Below are 18,138 nucleotides of genomic sequence, written 5' to 3'. Positions count from 1 at the left end.
ATGGAGGAGTTATTTACAGCCAGTTATACACAGCGTCATATGGCCTGTAGTGGCCGATTTATTGAGGTGAGAGGCTGGGGAAAACAAGGGGCGCACTCCGGAGCACTTTGGAACATAGATCATCGGTGGACTGTCACTGTTTGAAGTGTTTTGCACCCAGTTTTATTTGCATGAAACAATTGAACTCTTGGAAGCGTTGGTTATCACTTTTGGGACTTTGCTAAAAGAAATTTATTTGCTAACCAGATCACATCATTAGTGTAATACACGGATTCACTTGAATAATTCATTATTTGCTAGCTATTTGCACTTTATTTGCTTTTTGCACATTTGTCTCATAGGATTCGCACATTTATTTGTGGATTTGCACGTTGTTTCAGCTTATTTTGCACATTTATGATTGATTGCACTTTATTATTGATGTGAATTACTGTATTTTTATTAGGTAATATGTATGAGTCTAGGAATTTAGGTAGCGCCACATACCATTTATACATATATTTTAATTGTGCAGAGATCACTTTTTTATGTTGGCAGCTTCCCATTTAATATATATATATTTTTTATTAGTGGCTGTTCTAGGTAGATGATTCTGGTTGTGCACACTAGTACCTTTTTAATTTTATTTCCCCCTCAAAACTTTGCCTGTCTGCAGCAGCGCTGCTCTCTTTCTCTATTCACAAGGCTTGGTGATAGCGGAAGCCGTTGGTTTCTGCTCCAATCAATCAAATCCTGTGAGGGGGGGAGCGGGAAGAGAAGCGAGTAGAAGAGGAGGAATGGACAGCGCTGGCAAAGAACCCCAGAAGAGGAGATGGGTGGCCACTCTGTGCAACACCATTGCACAGAGCAGGTAAGTATAACATGTTTTATATTAAGGGGAAAAAAACCTTTTATATCCACTTGCGTTTCTTGCGGGCCTGTTGGCAGCTCATGTTGCTATATTGTTTCCCTCAGTTTTATTGCTTGTGTACATCCCATGATCTCAATTGTATAAACTCAATTGAGATTGCAGAAATTTTGAGATTAAGTCAAAATTCCTATTTTGTACAGGGCACAAGCTTCTTTAACCACTTGCTGCCATGTGACGTACCCGTACGTCGGCCAACTTTGAGTGGTTATGCCAGTAAATATATATATATATATATATATATATATATATATATATCTCTTTTCTTCTTTAGAGCCAGCGTAGCACTTTCTTGTAAAAGCAATCCTAGTGGCTAAAAAGAGGCTGGATTGCTTTTACAAGCGGCAGGAGGCCTTCCTGGACTCCTGTCCTACTGGGGAACCTGGAATTGCAGCTGGAGGCTCCTTCGGCTGACAATATAGCTGATCTCTATGGTCTAAGAAGTTCCACTTTTACCGGTTGTAAACAAACCATTACTAGTTTGGAAAAAAGCATCGGATCATATCTTGGTAGGAGCCAAAGCTTTTAAGGGCAGAGGAAACATCTGGGGTCTAATAGTATGTCTCAGTAAAAAGGACCTGTCACTGCCTATTGCTGTCGCAAGGAATGTAAAAATCCCTTGTGATAGCAATAACAATAAAAATGATTTAAAAAAATGTACAGTGTAATAAAAAATAAATTAATTAATAATAATAATTTAAAGTGCCCCATCCCCTTGTGCTTGCACGCAAAGGCAAATACGTGCATTGGTTCCACGTCGTACCGTGTGTGTGAGGTATCACCGCAAATGTCAGATCAAGAGCAACAATTCTAGCATCGGACCTCCTGTGTAAATCTAAAGTGTAACCTATAAAGGGTAGCCTATGGATAATATAATTTATCTCCATTCCACGGGCATGCACAGTTTTAAAGCATGACCTGTTTGGGATCTATTTACTTGGCGTAATATCTTTTATATTTTACCAAACAATTAGGTATTCTATTGTGTTTTTGTGCATTAAAATTAGTTGGTGTATTTTTTCCCCCCAAAAAATGCATTTGAAAAACCGCTGTGCAAATACCATGTGACATTTAAAAAAAATTGGAACACCCACCTTCTCTCTCCTCCTTTTTTTTTTGTTTATTTATTTTTCTCTATGGCCTCTGCTTAAAAAAAAAAAATTAAAAAAAGGGTGTTTGGAGGTTCTAAGAAGTAATTTTCTAGACAAATACAGATTTTTACATGTCAAATGTCATAAAAGGCCTGGTCTTGCCTACCTTCAGGTGATTGGACACTGCAAAAAAAAGAGGCTGCAGGGGACCCAACATAATCCTTCCTTCTCTATCCTCTTTAATCACTTCAGATCAGTGAACTCTTTGAAAGTACCTTGGGGGGGGGGGGGGGGGGGGGCCCTCCAGACTCCATCTGATTCAAGACACAGGGTTAGCCTGTAATGTATGTTTTGAACTGGATCTTGCTGTGGGTGATTCCCCTGGCGAGCAGTGTGTGGAGTTAGCCTTGGGGTGCTTTTACAGGTCCAGAGTCGCGGTCTTCATGCATGGACTGAAATGCCTTCTACATGCGCACCCTGCCTCTTTGGACTTTGGTCACATTAAGGTAGTTGCAGATTCTGGGTTACAGCTGCTTGAAGGTGTGACATCGCACCTCTCCACCTCATTAAATTGAGAATTTAGCGCAATTGCCGAATGGCAAATGTACTGAGCAGACAATCTCCTGTATTTTACAATGCATCAGGCCAGCCGCTCAGCTCAGGATCCCAAAGCAATCACTGGAGTAGCGGCAAATACTTCAGTAATTTCCAGCTTCCAGGGGCATCGGCCAGGTATTGTATATACATAGTTACGTTGGTCTAAGCTGGACTAATGTAACTATGTAAGATTATACCATGCCTGGAATTCTTCTTTACAATCTGTGCAAGACACATGGCTAGTAAATAGCAATGTATTTTTTCCCATCTACTTCTAAAGTATTTACCAATAAACAGGAGAGTCGTTTATATGTGCATATTTTATTCAGTAAATTTGTGCTAGCAACTGAATACGCTAAATGAATTCCACTTCAGTTCAATATGGACTGCATACTATACTTTGGTTTGGTTTTGTTTATTTTTCTTGGTGGAAGATTTAAATATTTATGATTATCATTTTTTTTTTTTTTTTAATACTATGGGGGTTTTTTGTTTTAATGAATAAATATGCCTTGTTCTTGAAAAAATATATCTGGTATTTAGTAATGGATGTTCATTATAACAGCTAGGGCTCATGCACAGTGGATGTAAACTCTGCTTTTAGGTATTTTGCTTCTTCCCTTTTTTCTGCCTATAAATACACCTCTGTTGCCCTGTGTTCACATTCACACATTGGCTTTGACAGGAGATTTAGAAGAGGAGCGTTTACAGGCAGCAAAAAACCCATCACCAGCATGATCAGGACAGGAGCTTTTGGGCAGTAGAAATGTGGAACACACATAAAGGCTAGGCGCATTTGCATGTTGATGCATTTTAATTGCCATCATAAATTTATATTCTGGCTAATAGAATGCATAAATGTGTGTGCAATACGCAGCTTTTACTGCTTCATGCAGAGGTTCTGATCAAATGCTTAGTGTGCATGAGAACATAAATGTAATCATATGTGAATATGTGTATGTATATACAGGGTGATATTTATTGTGTATATGTAGTCATTGCAGTGGTAAAAATAATAAAATGATATATATATATATATATAATTTTATTTATTTATTTTTCCACAGGGATCCATTCCGTGCACACCAAGAACATGTCAGACAGATAATGAGAAGCTTCTCTGATCCCTTTGGCCGGGATCCCTTCTTCAGTATCACAGATGGCAGATCTCATGGCCGAAGAGGGCAAAACCCTTCCCAGGTGGCTCTGAGAGAAGATCACAGGGTAGGCATTTCCTCATATCGTAGTGCTGTCATCAGCTTAGATTTTATAGCCAGATTAATTTCAAACACTTGATTGTTAGCTTAGGTATACACTGCCAGCGGTAATACCAACCTTTAACTGCCCCGATTTACCCTTTTCTTTCCTAGTGATTTAATCCACAGCTGTTTTCACCCTGTACTATTCCTATAATAGTTTAACATTCTTAACTGTTTAACTACCTAGAAGGCACATAATTACAGTTACAGACACTGATGTACAAGTTTAGCACTGTTGAGCCTGTACGACAGATGTCAGTTCCTATACTCCTGGCTGTGTAACTGATAAAAGCAAGCCTGGCATTCTTCCATCTGCTATATATAGTGTGCCAAAACCCTTTGCTGAAAGCAACCTTGTGGTTCAGACACATGACCGTTTTTCCTTAAAAAAAAAAAAAAAAAGTTAGGAAAACCCCACAGACAGCATGGGAAAGGTGTGTTTTGCCAGGAACAGGTTAATTTTAAGGGGTGTGGTACTCTTATCAGCCCTATGGCACTTAAGACCTCAAGCATAAGGACACTGCAGGGGTCCTTGGAGCCCTGCCAGCCACTGGTAGTGTAATTTGAACTTGCTTATCTGTAGCTCAATAAGTCATCTGCATGTCTAAAGGAAAATGTGCAACATTTCTGTTATAAAAATCTTTTTTTTTTTTATTGGTCTTATGTAATATTCTAATTTTCTGATATACTGAATTTTGGGTTTTCACAAGCTGTAAGCCATAATTCAAAGTCAAAATTAAAATAAATAAACGTTTGAAATATCACTCTGTAGATATTAAAATGATTTTCACTTTTTGAATTGACATACTGAAATTAATTTAGATCTAATTTTATGAGATGCACCTGGTATATATTTGAAATCACTTCTGAATAAATGCATTTCATTATTTGTAAAAACAATGTAGGACGCACAACAGCCATCTTAAAATAGAAGGTACAAGGCTTATGCTAATGAGGTATACATTTTGCCTGGGGTTTGCTAATGAAGTAATAATATAGCAGTCATTTATTTAAGATTGATGAAGCTACATGTAGAACAATGCTATCTATGTATATGAGCTGTACCAAGAGATATATTGCTGTAGTGATCAGTCAGATAGGCTTTAATAAGGGTTTAGTGTTCTATGTGCAATATGCTATGTTTCCTCTCTTTAGTGAGGTTAGAACAATCAGAGATGGTTACTATATCTGACACTTTGGGTTCTGCTTTTCAATTACAAATGTATACAATTTGTCTTTTCTGGATCTACAATTTGTGTAGTTTCCTCAGTAACAGATGTAAACATGATTACCTTTTAAAATAGGCTTAATTTGCCCTCTATCCAATCCTTTAAAGTGGAGCTATAGTGAAATTATGAATAACTTGTAAATGGCTAAAGTAAATCCTTTCCTGTCTTGCAGAAAATGCCATTCTGGGCTCCTATTGCAGCAGGTTACTTGACCAAATGCTAGTGTTCTTCGCCGGTCTTGGGGTCCCCAGCGTGACATGTTTAAAATGGGCAGTCAACTGATTCCTTGTGGCATCACAGCTGCCTGTCTATTTCACAAGCATGTGGACTTTGAATGGTCCCGCAGCCTTCTGGGACCTGTGATGTGTCCTAGTAGGTTAAGGGTGGAGGGGAAGATGAGAACTTCTGGTGGATGCACTGCAGCAATCCAAACAGAAGTGGGATCCGATATCTGTGAAAACTTGGTATCTCCTCTGCCTCCCCCCCCCCCCCCCACCCTCACAAAAAAGTAACAAAAATAGACTAGGGGAGATAGGAGGGCATAAAGCCACTTCCACTTTAACTGAAAGTAAGGATCAGACATTGGGCTGATCACCATCTCTCAATGAAAAGCAAAAAAATGGTTACGTTGAGGGTAGAGGTGGAGCTTATACTAATGGTCCACACTCTTTAAGGTAACGCAGGGTGCTTTTTCTCTATATCCTAGCTTATCATTTATTATGACTTATTCGTTACACTTCTTTTTAATTCAGTTAAATCGCATCTGATTTGGGTATTTTAAAGCAGAGTTCCACTCAAAAGGGGAACTTCTGCTTATCTGTCTACCCCCACCCCACTGGTGCCACGTTTGGCACCTTTCAGGGGGGACAGGTACCCGCTCCCCCACTTTCGGGAGACTGAGCCATGGCCTCGTCTCCCAGAAGTTCAGCTCCTTTCTCCACTGACGGCCCAATTGGAAAGTTCAGCACACAGTAGGGAACCGGCTGTGAAGCTGAAAGGCTTCACTGCCAGGTTCCCTTAGCAGAAAAGGCGACGGCTGCATCCGACAGCCGATCCGAAAATTGACTGTGGTGCCGACATCGCAGTCTCCCTGGACAGGTAAGTGTACATATATTGAAAGTCAGAAGCTGCTGTATTTGTAGCTTGCTGACTTTTATTTTTGTTTTGGGGGGGCTGTACCTTCTCTTTTTAAGATTCGCCATCCTTAAAGCAAACTTGTGCTTTGTCCATGATCAACAAAGAAAGTGGTTTACTTTAATGTATCCCTCCCCAGCAGCATATACACTCTTTTTTTTTTTTTTTTTTTTTCAGTCTCCTCACTGCACTTTCAGCCACTGGCTATAAAATAAGGACTTTGTATATCTGAGTATGGAGGAGCTTGTGATGATGCTGGCGCTTGGTGATTGGCCCATGGCTGTCATGCGATGGGCCCATCCCTGTATTTTGTAGTGTTGGAAGAGTTGGCAGGAGGAACCACAGAGGGGACACAGGAGATTTGCACTCCAATAAGTGTAAGTTTAGAAGAAACTGCAGGTGGCAATTCCTCTTCACTGTAGTGGTGTGCAATGGCACAGGGAGCTGGAGGGGTATTTACTATATTCCTTACAGGTATAATTGTTGGTTAACTTTTCATTTTTGTAACAGGTATACCTTTTGCCCAGATTGTTTAAAATGCCTAGTTTGTGTATTTTAGAATTTTATAAAGCTGCTTGCTGAAAGGACCATTTTCTTTGCATAAACTAATAAGTAAAGGTAACAATCTTTTATAGACTGTAGATTTTTCTATTACAGCAAACATTTGAAACAGAATTTATTCAAAATTGTTAATTTCCATTGATACTTTTCTTGCAGGCATCGAGTCTAAGCCACATGCCTAGTGCCTCATTACCTAGTATGGTCAGTACTTTGAGTCTTTTGCATTTTTTTTGACAGCATGGCGTTTTTTTACCCTAACCATAAACAAGTGTTTGTTTTATGCCTCACCTTTTATTCAAGGCTGTTTGGAATAGCTGCAAAATGCTGGCATGGTGTATTAAGAATATTAACACAACTTTGTTACATGGATGCTTTAAGATAGTTAATATAATTCAGCCTTTCTCAGCCAGGTTTCCTCCAGAGGTTGGCAGGGGTCCCTTGAGAGCAATTTCTGGCTCTCTATTTACTGACACCAAGCATTTTTATTTATTATTTTTTCCTATCTACACTGAGCAAAATTATAAACGTAACACTTCTTTTGTGTTTACCCCTATTTATCTTGAGCTGAACTGAAAGCTCTAAGATTTTTTTTTTTTTATATGTACACAAAGGCCTATTTCTCTCAAATCTTGTTCACAAATCTGTCTAAATCTGTGTTAGTGAGCATTTCTCCTTTGCCGAGATAACCCATCAACCTCACGGGTGTGCCATATCAAAATGCTGATTAGACAGCATGAATATTGCACATGTGTTCCTTATGCTGGCCACAATAAAAGGCCACTCTAAAATGTGCAGTTTTATCACACAGCACAATGCCATAGATGTCGCAAGTTTTGAGGGAGCATACAATTGGCATGCTGACTGCATGAATGTCCCCCAGAGCTGTTGCCCTTGAATTGAATGTTAATTTCTCTACCATAAGTTGTCTCAAAAGGCATTTCAGAGAATTTGGGAGTACACCCAACCGGCCTCACAACTGCAGACCAAGTGTAACTACACCAGCCCAGGACTTCCACATCTAGAATCTTCACCTCCCGGCTATGATCAGCCACCCAGACAGCTGCTGCAATAATTGGTTTCCATAACCAAAGAATTTCTGCACAAACTGTGAAACCGTCCCAGGGAAGCTCATCTGCATGCTTGTCCTCCAGGGTCTCGACCTGACTGAAGTTCGTTGTCGTAACCGACTTGAATGGGCAAATGCTCATATTCGATAATGTCTGGCACTTTGGAGAAGTGTTTTCTTCATGGATGAATCCCGTTTTTCACTTTACAGGACAAATGGCAGACAGAGTGTATGGATGAGTGGTTTGCTGATGTCATCGTTGTGGATCCAGTGTCCCATGGTGGCATTATAGTATGGGCAGAAATTGAATGCACAGAAATACCGTTAAGAGATCCTGAGGCCCATTGTTGCAAGGATCTGTACACAATTCCTGGCAGCTGAATAAGACAGCATGTTCCAGTTCCTGCCAATATCTACCAACTTTGCACAGCCATTGAAGAGGAATGGACTAACCTTCCACAGGCCAGCATTAACAACTTGATCAACTCTATGCGAAGGAGATGTCCTGCACTGTGTGAGACAAATGGTCACACCAGATATTGACTGGCTTTAGGACAGCCAAGCCCCCCCAAGGCATGATTGTTCCATTTTCGTATAGTGTGTGTGTACACAACTTTCTGCATCCGATTAAGACTTTGCAAATTAAAGTTTCTGAAGGGACAAATGCCAACATTTTTTTTTTTTTTCTCGTCTGTGAAGCGAACAAACTATTGTTGTTTTAATGTGTACCGTTTTCATACAAGAAAATCAGATGCGAAAGACTGCGCATGATCAGAAACGATCAACCAAAAAAAGCCTTTGTCGTACGAGAATTTTCATACATTATCTCCTTCCTTGGTCCCAACTTGCTGTGAAACAGCGAGGAATACCAGACCATCATTCGCCTGATTTTTACTTAGTGTGTACCAGTCTTAAGAAGCATTCTTCTCACTGTCCACCATGCCTATATCATTGCGAGTTGTATATATTGTAATTATTGCCAGAGGTTCCCTGAGGCCAGATGGTTATTTCAAGGGTTCCTTCATGTTAAAAGGTTTGAGAAAGACTTGTATAATGTGCTTTTTGGGTGGTTCATGTATTATGATCGTGCATGCCATTGCAGAAGAAACAAGATGTAAAATGTAAGGTAAATCAAGTTTGTTTTTACATTTGTGTCCACTTTCTTGGGGCACTGTTGGTGACGCAGTCAGTTTTATTCTGCCAGTATACAAGAGTGCCATCCCATTGCAGTGATTTAACAGTTAAACATTTCCCTTCATGTCATATTAAGATTGCATACCTATATTATAAAAAGTATAAATATACTCCTTATGGTGAAGTTATATAACCTAATGCTTACACTGTCTCACTGGGAGAAGGGTAAGTTAATAATTAAAAGGATGGCTACAATAGGGTCTCGATGCTTATTTTATAAGCGTTTGGCATCCTTCTTGGTGTCCCTCTACTCTCATTCTACCTACTCTAATCTAACCATTAATTAGCAGAGTAGTCAATTGGGGACTCTAAGCATATTTTCATTTTATGTGTGCAATTCAAGGAATCTCCTCATTGCTGTCCATAAGGCGGTTTTGGGACCATATGTTTTTGTTTGTCTCAATTCACAATTCCCAAGCATAAATTTCAGCCATTCAATTGCTAATTATGCTGGAATCAGTGTTTTGTAGACTAGCATTATGATTTTTCTTGTGCCAAACATGGGGGGGGGGGGGGGGGTCATTGCAATGTAATACCAAAGCACTTGTGTCATGCAATGGTCCATACCCATTTTTTCTGGAGCTTGTTTTGCTTCTTGCACTGTGTTAGGCTTCATGTACATGGAATGTTTTCACAATCTCTCCTGAACGATTTAACTTGACAGATAGATAGTAACCGATGTTTAAAAGGTCAGTTTTGCCATGTTTACATGCCATGTTTTGTGTTTTATTTATTTATTTATTTATTTCAAATGGGCAAAAATGAAAAACTGCTGTAAACAAAATGCGGCTTACTGCGTTTACAAGCTTACTGGCGTTTTCATATGCCTCTGAACTGAATGCTTTTTTTTTTTTTGTGTTCCAAAAGTTTCTACACTCAGCTGCCTAGAAACCACCAAAACGACCCTGTGTACATGTGCTGATTAGATAAAATAAAGGAGAGTTCAGAGGCAGCTGAAAACAAAAAGGCCCAACTGCTCCTAAGCGTCCGTTTACCAGCAGCAGTGCACATGAGGCCTAAAGGCATTGACCAGAGACAGTTGGATCTGGGCATAAAATATTCATGATCAGTTTGGTGAGTGCTACATGCACTAAGCAGAGCTCCACACAAGAGGAAGCTTTGCTTGTCTGCCTCCTCCCCCGGGTAAATTTGTCACCCCAGCGAACTCAGCCGGAAGCTTCCCCCACCCCACCTTCCCCTGCAACCAGCCAATTCAGAGCACAGTGCATTTTGCGCATGTGAAGTAAGGAACCGGCTGAAGCAGCAAGGAAGGCTTCACTGCTGGGTTCCCTTAGTAGAAATGGTGGTGGCAGCAGATTGAAAAATTGGCTCAGGTGAGGACACCGCTGGATTCCTGACAGGTAAATGTCCTAATAAGTCAGCAGCTACAGTATTTGTAGCTGCTGACTTAATTTTTCTCTGAAGGAACCTGGATCTCCTCTTTAAGCTGACCACGTACCTCAGAAGAACCTTATTGTTCAGGCACAGTTGAGAAGAATAGGTCTGGTGCTCATATATTATAGAGCTAGGAAGGAAGGGGCACACGTAGACATTTCTGGTGTTGATTTTTCTCCAAGGCAATAAGACTCTCTGATCCTTCCTCCGATGTCTGTACACCGGTGATGTTAACAGATTCATAGACACATTGTTGTCATCTGATCCAGCCAAAACCTGTAGGACTGGGTAATTATCTTATTATAGGAAACAATTGTGTCTAAAAGTTAGTCTTTAAATTGACCCTGGTGTTCTTTGCATCCTAGACCTGGAGTGAGTAGGTCTAACAGCTAGGACAGGTGCAGCTGTCCAATGGAACGATAGTCTCTCAATGTGAGACAGATTGTTGGCAGAAAGGGACACAGGAATTGAGATATGGACTGGAACCTCAGCACTATTGTTGCCTTTAGGCACTTTAACCCAGGACAACTTGATCACACAACTAAATAAGTATATGTATTAACACTGAAGACTATAAAGGGGATACTTTTTTTTTTATTTTTTGGATCTCTAAAATCTTTTAGAGAGCAATTTATGTAGCAACAAGAGCATTTAGTATAATCTGTATATAGTCACTAGATGATGCATATCATCATAAAAGCATAAAATGATTGTGAATACCTAAACTGTCCATGTGTATGATTAAATAAAACCTTTAAATATACATGCTTATTAAAGTAAAAATGGACTTCTGAGATGACCGCAAGAGTACTTCTGAGTAGCTGCTATGTCTCCATTTGCATGATAGTGTTATGTAAATAAAAGCCTTGTAAGTCGGCCTACTCAACGGTTAGGCTCGGTTCACACAGGGGCGGCACGACTTGCAGCGTCGCGACTTGCAAAACGACTTCTGTATAGAAGTAAATGCAAGTCGCCTGAAGTCGCCCCAAAGTAGTACAGGAACCATTTTTCTAAGTCGGAGCGACTTGAGTCGCTCCTATGAGAATGGTTCCATAGTACAGAACGAAGCGCGACTTGTCAGGCGCCTGGACAAGTCGCCCCTGTGTGAACCGAGCCTTAAAGATGATGATGCTGAGAACGCTTTTATGTAAAAAGTAGAGGCGTATACTGTGTAGAAGACCACAAAGTACCCATACATGCACAGTTGTATTCCAGTTGGATTTAAAAAAAACCTTGATCTGTAATGCAACCTGGGAGATCTCAGTCACTATGTTAATTAAGGAAAATTCTCACAGCCTATTTTTTCATTGGTGTCTGGTTTCCTTTCAGGATGCCTCCTCATGCTTCAGTTATATATGTCTAACCTGCCAGCAGACGAGGCTGACACTCCCTTCGTATATTAAAACATATTCAGCAACTTGAGTAGCAAGGTCTGCTTGCTATCTTGGATCTGTTATAACATACACACACACACACACACACACACACACACACACACACACACACACACACACACACACACACACACACACACCATACATATACACACACACCATACACACACCATACATATACACACACACCATACACACACCATACATATACACACACACCATACACACACCATACATATACACACACACCATACACACACCATACATACACACTATATATAATATAATAAATTATACAGTTCTGCTCATAATTTTACATGCCTAGATGTGCCTAACTGTTTTCAGTTGTAAAAGCATGTGTGTTGGCTTCTGTTTTGGAGCTACTGGCTATTAGATGCAACATTAACTAGTCCATGACTGACTACTTGAATTAATTTGTAAATCGCTTTAGTTATATTAAAGTATATGTAAACCTTAATGTGGAACTTCTCTCCCAATTAACATGGACTATTTCTAATCCTTATAGCATTTCTGCAGTTACTTCCTGGTTTCCAGGCCTAGGTAAATTGTCATCACAGGAGTCTTCAGTAGGGTTCTTGGCTCAGCCCATGCCTGAGTTGAGGGCAGACGGATCCCAGTAATTAAATGCTACATGAATCATCTGCCCTTTCTCAAGATGGCCACTGCCAAAAATGCCAATGGGTGTTTTTGAAAAATGATTTCTCAGCAAAATAAAGCATGGAGACATGGGTGGATGGAGGAGTTTGCTTTGAATATTAAAAATGAATTCTATAGCATATTTGATTTGTGGCGCTCAGATGCAGTGGAGTTTATGGGCTGTTGTCTGAATGCCCTAAAATCGCATTCAGGAGCTGTTTTTCTGACCACAAAAAATGCTTAAACGTGGCTCACCAGCATTTTTTTAAGGTTTTTTATCCATTGGGAAAAAAATAAGCGACTCACTGCAAAGCTACTGGCGTTTTTATAAAGTTATTTTTAACATCCAGTGTGCATGGAGCCTAAAAGTAAAACTTTAGTCAGAAAATTAAGTCCTGATAGGTCACCTCAGGCTGGCCCCTTTTATTGTAAAATCTTAAACAAGTGCCTATACTGTTTAAAATCTCATAATGCACTGTAATGGTGTGAAACCTGTTATACTTTTCTTAATGCATTGATTTGTTATTTTATGTTCTGATAACTAAATAAAAAATTGAATGTTAAAAAAAATCCCATAATGCACTGTCTCACCCGGCTCATGCTCAGTTGTTCTGTATTCTTGGCACTGTGCCTAAAATCGGAGCCACTAGAGATCGATCAGCTGACCACTTTTTAACCCTCCTGACGGTATTCCAGAGTCTGGCTCGGGGTAGAATTTTTATACCAAAAGCGTAAACCCCCGAGCCAGACTCGGGACCACATTGCTGGATCCAGGAGGACGCTTACTTACCTTCTCCCTTGGATCCAGCGATGTCCCCCCCGCTGTACGAGCGAGCTGTGTCTCGCTCGATCTATCACGGAGCCGATCTCCGTGCCCTGCGAGAGCGTTGCGACGCACGGGGACGGAGATCGGCGCCAAATTCAAAAAGTGAAACACTCACTATACATACAGTATAATGTAATCTTACAGATTACATTGCTGTATGTAATTATTTCACATCCCCTTTGTCCCTAGTGTTCTGTCCAGTGCCCTGCATGCAGTTTTATATAATAAAAACTGTTCTTTATGCCTGGAAACTGGAGATTGTCCATAGCAACCAAAACTGTCCCTTTACATCAAAAATGATTTTAGACCAGCTAGAAAACAGCGATAATAAATTGTAATCACTTGCAGAATTGAGCGATAGTGATTTGTGGGGAGATCCTTCATCAAATACTGAAAAGTAATGACAGGGACAATTCTGCAACTGAGCAAATTTCAGTGTTTTTGATTTGATTACATTATTGAATAGTTTTTATTGTTATATTATTATTTGGTACAATTATTTATAATTATTTATTATATTATAACTTATGTTTTCATTTTTCAAACTTTATCATCCCCGGGATGTCTGCTAGACTCTGGTTTGGACAGATTTAAGTGAGTTATTGCTAAGAATTACAGGACTACAATATAAAACGCCAAATTTTCATGCAAAATAATTGTACCGCTTTTAGCACCTAAAATCCGAAATAATCGTACCGCCAGGGAGGTTAATATTTGCTGTTATTGAAGAAAAACAGAAAGACACAGACTGTATGGAAGGAACACAGATTGGGGAGAGAGAAAGGAAAAGCGGGAGAGCTGACAGGACAAACTCTGCCACCACGGAGACTCAAGAGTATATTTAGATTTTGTCTAAATGCAATCCCCCTCCCCCGCCGTACATTACATTATAACAATTACATTATTATGTTTACATAAATTACATCATACAAAATGAAATATAAACACCGCCTGTTTTTAACCCCATTTTTGCAAACAAATGGAGCAGCAACCGCATGCATTGCACATTGCATACTGTTGCAGGGTATTTGCGGCACGTTCCCATTGACTTGAATTTGTAGCATTTGGCAGGCTTTCCAATCGCTACATGTCCAGTCACTTATTAGCACAGGCACGAAGCGAAGCATAGCGGCCGCACCATGTAAACATTACTGTCCATTGCCAATTGCAGCTTAAAGCAGTTGTAAACCGCGGCAGGTAAAAAAACAAACACCTGTAAGACAATTTTATAATGTGCTAGTATGCATTGCATACTAGCACATTATGGAATACTTGAGTTCAGAACAAAGCCCTCCCGTGACGCCCAGTGGGATGAGGGATGATGTCTTCTGGGTTTGTGCGCTCCGGCTGTGTGGTTGGCCAGAGCTGCGATGACGTCACTCCTGCACAGGAGCCCTCAGCTCCGGCAAGGTATACCGGACCTTCAGAGCGCATGCGCCAGTTATGTCACTGGCTGCATGCAGGGTGAATATCTCCTAAATAAAAATAACAGTGGGCTTTACCATCACTTTGTGGGGGGGGGGGGGGGCGGGGTGGATGATTGGCTGTTGGCAAAATCACAGCTCAGCTGTACATTTTTGCTGCCCTTTAACCGCAAGTCTGAACAAGGTCTTCAACCTATAAGATCAGTGTCCTATCTCTTTGATATTCTTTCTCTCTCCTTTTTTCTTCATGGGAAACCTGCAAACTTTAGCATTGTAAAGCAGGCCATACCTTTTTTTTTTTTTCCCCTTCAACTACAGGTTGAAGGGTCCCTCCTGCTGCGCTATTGTATTGTGCCAGCTGGGGGTTTCCCCACAATCAAAATACAATGATCGCTGCCAGCAACTATATCGACTGCAGTATAACCAGCCTGCTCATAGATGGATCGAAATTTGGATGGTTCAGCAGGAATGCCTGGCTTTAGAGTCCATGCACATGTCTAGGCACCAGAAAAAAATAGCAGAAACGCTGCTATTGTACACTTAAATGCTTGACGCGTATGCTCTCTGACTTGGATTCCTATCATTCCTATTTTACCGCTGAGATAGTTTAATTTATTTTTTGTGTTCTCTGCTCCTTACCCTGAGCTTTTTTGCTTTTGTACCTTTCTGTTTTATAGTGCAAAACAATAAATAAAGAATAAAAAAAAAAAAAAAAACCCTTGACATGCCTAAACTCTACATTTAGGCTTGTCCAACTTTTTTTTTTCTGCCCAAAAGATTCTCTCAAAAACGCACTTGTGATGGGGTTTTTTTCAGCCTGTAAATGCTCCTCCACAGATATGCCTGTAAGTACCCAAATGTGCATGAATACATAGCCTGACAAAATGTCAGCCTCCAGCAAGAAGAAACAAGAGCAATGCTGGAGGCAATTTACAATGCACACTAGTTTTCATAGCATAATTATTAATGTGAAATGCATGTTTTCTTATTGTAGCACATGAATTATCAAACGGTTATGGGTTAAATTCCGCTTTAATCTTCCGGCAGAATGTGGCAGAAAAATCACTGAACTGATGACTTCCTGTGCTGCACTGTTCTCAGCATTGTTCCCAGTTGTCTCTGTGGACTACAGTACACCTTCCCCTATGTTACAAAAAGGGGGGGGGGTGTTCCATAGTCCTAACACACTTGCTGTCCTTAAAGGGTAAGTTCACCTTTAAGCCCCATACACACTATCAGTTTTTCTGCTGAGTTTTTCCTTCAGGTTTACCAAAACCATGTAGTGCAAGGGCTTGCCTGATTGCATACAAATTGAAACTCCTAAGGTTTGACCTCCATATTATATGGTTTTGGTAAATCTGAAGGAAAAACTCATCAGAAAAACTGATAGTGTGTATGGGGCTTTACATAAAAATCTGTAGGGTGAACTTACTTACACACGCCCTCCTCAACCCCATCCCCCTGGAGCGTGGCGATCACCCGCTAGTAGATATCGGGACGCCTTCTCACCATCTGAGGCTTAGAAATCCCCCACAGCTTAACCACTTCCCACCCGGCCAATGCACATATACGGCCGGGTGGGAGCCGTCTACTTCTGATAGGACGTTCAGGATCAGAAGGAGCGGGATCGCGCACGCGCGTGCCCGCGCAGCGGCGCGATCCCGATGCGCCCAGGTCACCCGGACACGGCGCATCTCAGATCGGCAGGAGGGCTCTCTGATTGGCCCTCCTGATCACATGACGGCCGTGTCCAATCACGGCCGTCATGTGATGTAAACAAACAGCCGGTTGCTAGGCAATCGGCTCCTCCTCTCCTCACACAGAAGTCATCGCTGAGGAGAGGAGAGCAGATCGCTGCAGCCGGCTGATGATCAGTGAGTATGAGCTGTTTTTTACAGCTTTTTACTCACTGATCACCAGTCTAGTGTAATACACAACACAGCACACAGTATAAACACAGTCCCCACATATGTCCCCAAAACATACATGTCCCCAAATAATAAAAACACATGTCCCTAATAATAAAAACATGTCCCCCACATATGTCCCACTAAAATCACATGTTTCAATGATTATCTGCACACGTATATACGTGATCACCTGCACACATATGTACATGATCATTTGCGTACATATGTCCGTGATCACACAAACCAATTATTATACACTTAACGGAATTTTTTTTACCAAAAACATGTAGCAGAATACATTTTGGCTTAAATTTATGACAAAATTTGATTTTATTGGATTTCTTTTAAAATAGAAAAAAGAAAATATTGTTTTTTCCAAATTTCTGCTTTTTTGCGCTTATATCGCAAAAAAAACGGAGTCGTGAATAAATACCACCAAAATAAAGCTCTATTTGTGCGAACAAAATGATAAAAATTTCATTTGGGTACAGTGTAGCATGACCGCGCAATTGTCACTGAAAGCGCTAGAGCGATGAAAGCTGAAAATTGAGCTGGGAAGGAAGGGGGCGAAAGTGCCCTGTATTGTAGTGGTTAAATAGGAACTGCAGTCTGTTAATGGAGAGAAACTTGGCGATAAAGGAAAGTGGGGATTTGAAAACACAAAAGGGGGGGGGGTGAAGTTCCTTCTTAAGTAACAAAAAATTGCATACATTTATGACTTTTGGTTTAAAAAAAAAAAAAATGAATTGCAACGTAAAGATGAACTAATCGGATTATAGTAGTTATTGCCAATGCATATAAATAAAATGGTACTTGTGACTCCACAGGGGCCATTTTCATAATTTTGAAGTAAAGGAAAAACAGAAGCAGAGTTGTTTCTTTAAACTCTATTTGGTTATGAGACATGTTCATGTTTGTTTTGTTGTTTGATTGTTTTACCTAACTTATTTGTATTAATTTCAAGTGTTTTCTGAAATAATTTACAGCATATATGCTGGTGTTCGATAAGTAAACAATGTTAATGTGCCAATTTTTTTGTTTTTTCTAAATTGTATTTGTTGCCTTGTTTGCTATTTTAGGTCTCTGATATTAAGGATCCTTTCCATTCATTTGATAACATGATGGCCAACTTTAGAAACCGAATGACTGACATGCACAAACAATTTGTAAGTTGTTCTACTTTTCATTAAAATAGCTGTCGAAGTTAGAGGACCTTCAGTAATTTTTTCAACTTTCCATCTATTAAATCCTCTGCCTTTGTTGTTTTAACTTTGGATAGTAAAACATATTTTTTTTCTGCCAGTAAATGCCTTATACAGCCCACTTCCTGTTTCTTGTCCGGTCATTAACCTAGGCTTATGACATCATGCACAGCTCTATCTATCTGTCTCTATTCTAGAGAGAGATTGCCAGGAAGGGAGGGGAGTCGCATGCAAGGGCCAATGAAAGCTGCAGAGCTGGAGGTGTGTGTCTGTGTAAATCCAGGAAGTGAAC

At 40.2% G+C, this 18,138-nt stretch overlaps 1 protein-coding gene across 4 annotated transcripts in view; it reads left to right on the top strand.

Moving 5' to 3' along the window:
- MLF1 (myeloid leukemia factor 1) overlaps positions 1 to 18,138 on the top strand; it is a 125,566-nt gene that overhangs the window by 56,587 nt on the left and 50,841 nt on the right. For 2 of the 4 annotated variants that reach the window (XM_077488081.1, XM_077488082.1), the window contains exons 2-4: positions 3,663 to 3,819; positions 6,935 to 6,979; positions 17,724 to 17,810. In XM_077488081.1, coding sequence (XP_077344207.1) covers positions 3,663 to 3,819; positions 6,935 to 6,979; positions 17,724 to 17,810 — 289 coding nt within the window. The remainder of the gene's footprint in view (positions 1 to 3,662; positions 3,820 to 6,934; positions 6,980 to 17,723; positions 17,811 to 18,138) is intronic. The other 2 variants (XM_077488083.1, XM_077488084.1) reach the window with 2 other exon arrangements.

Source organism: Lithobates pipiens, unplaced genomic scaffold (assembly GCF_037356315.1).
Source record: "Lithobates pipiens isolate NorthernLeopardFrog02 unplaced genomic scaffold, aLitPip1_a1.2 Scaffold_18, whole genome shotgun sequence".
NCBI classification, from domain to species: domain Eukaryota; kingdom Metazoa; phylum Chordata; class Amphibia; order Anura; family Ranidae; genus Lithobates; species Lithobates pipiens.
The sequence above is the reverse complement of the archived record's forward strand: the minus strand, read 5'-3'. Positions and strand labels throughout refer to the sequence as shown.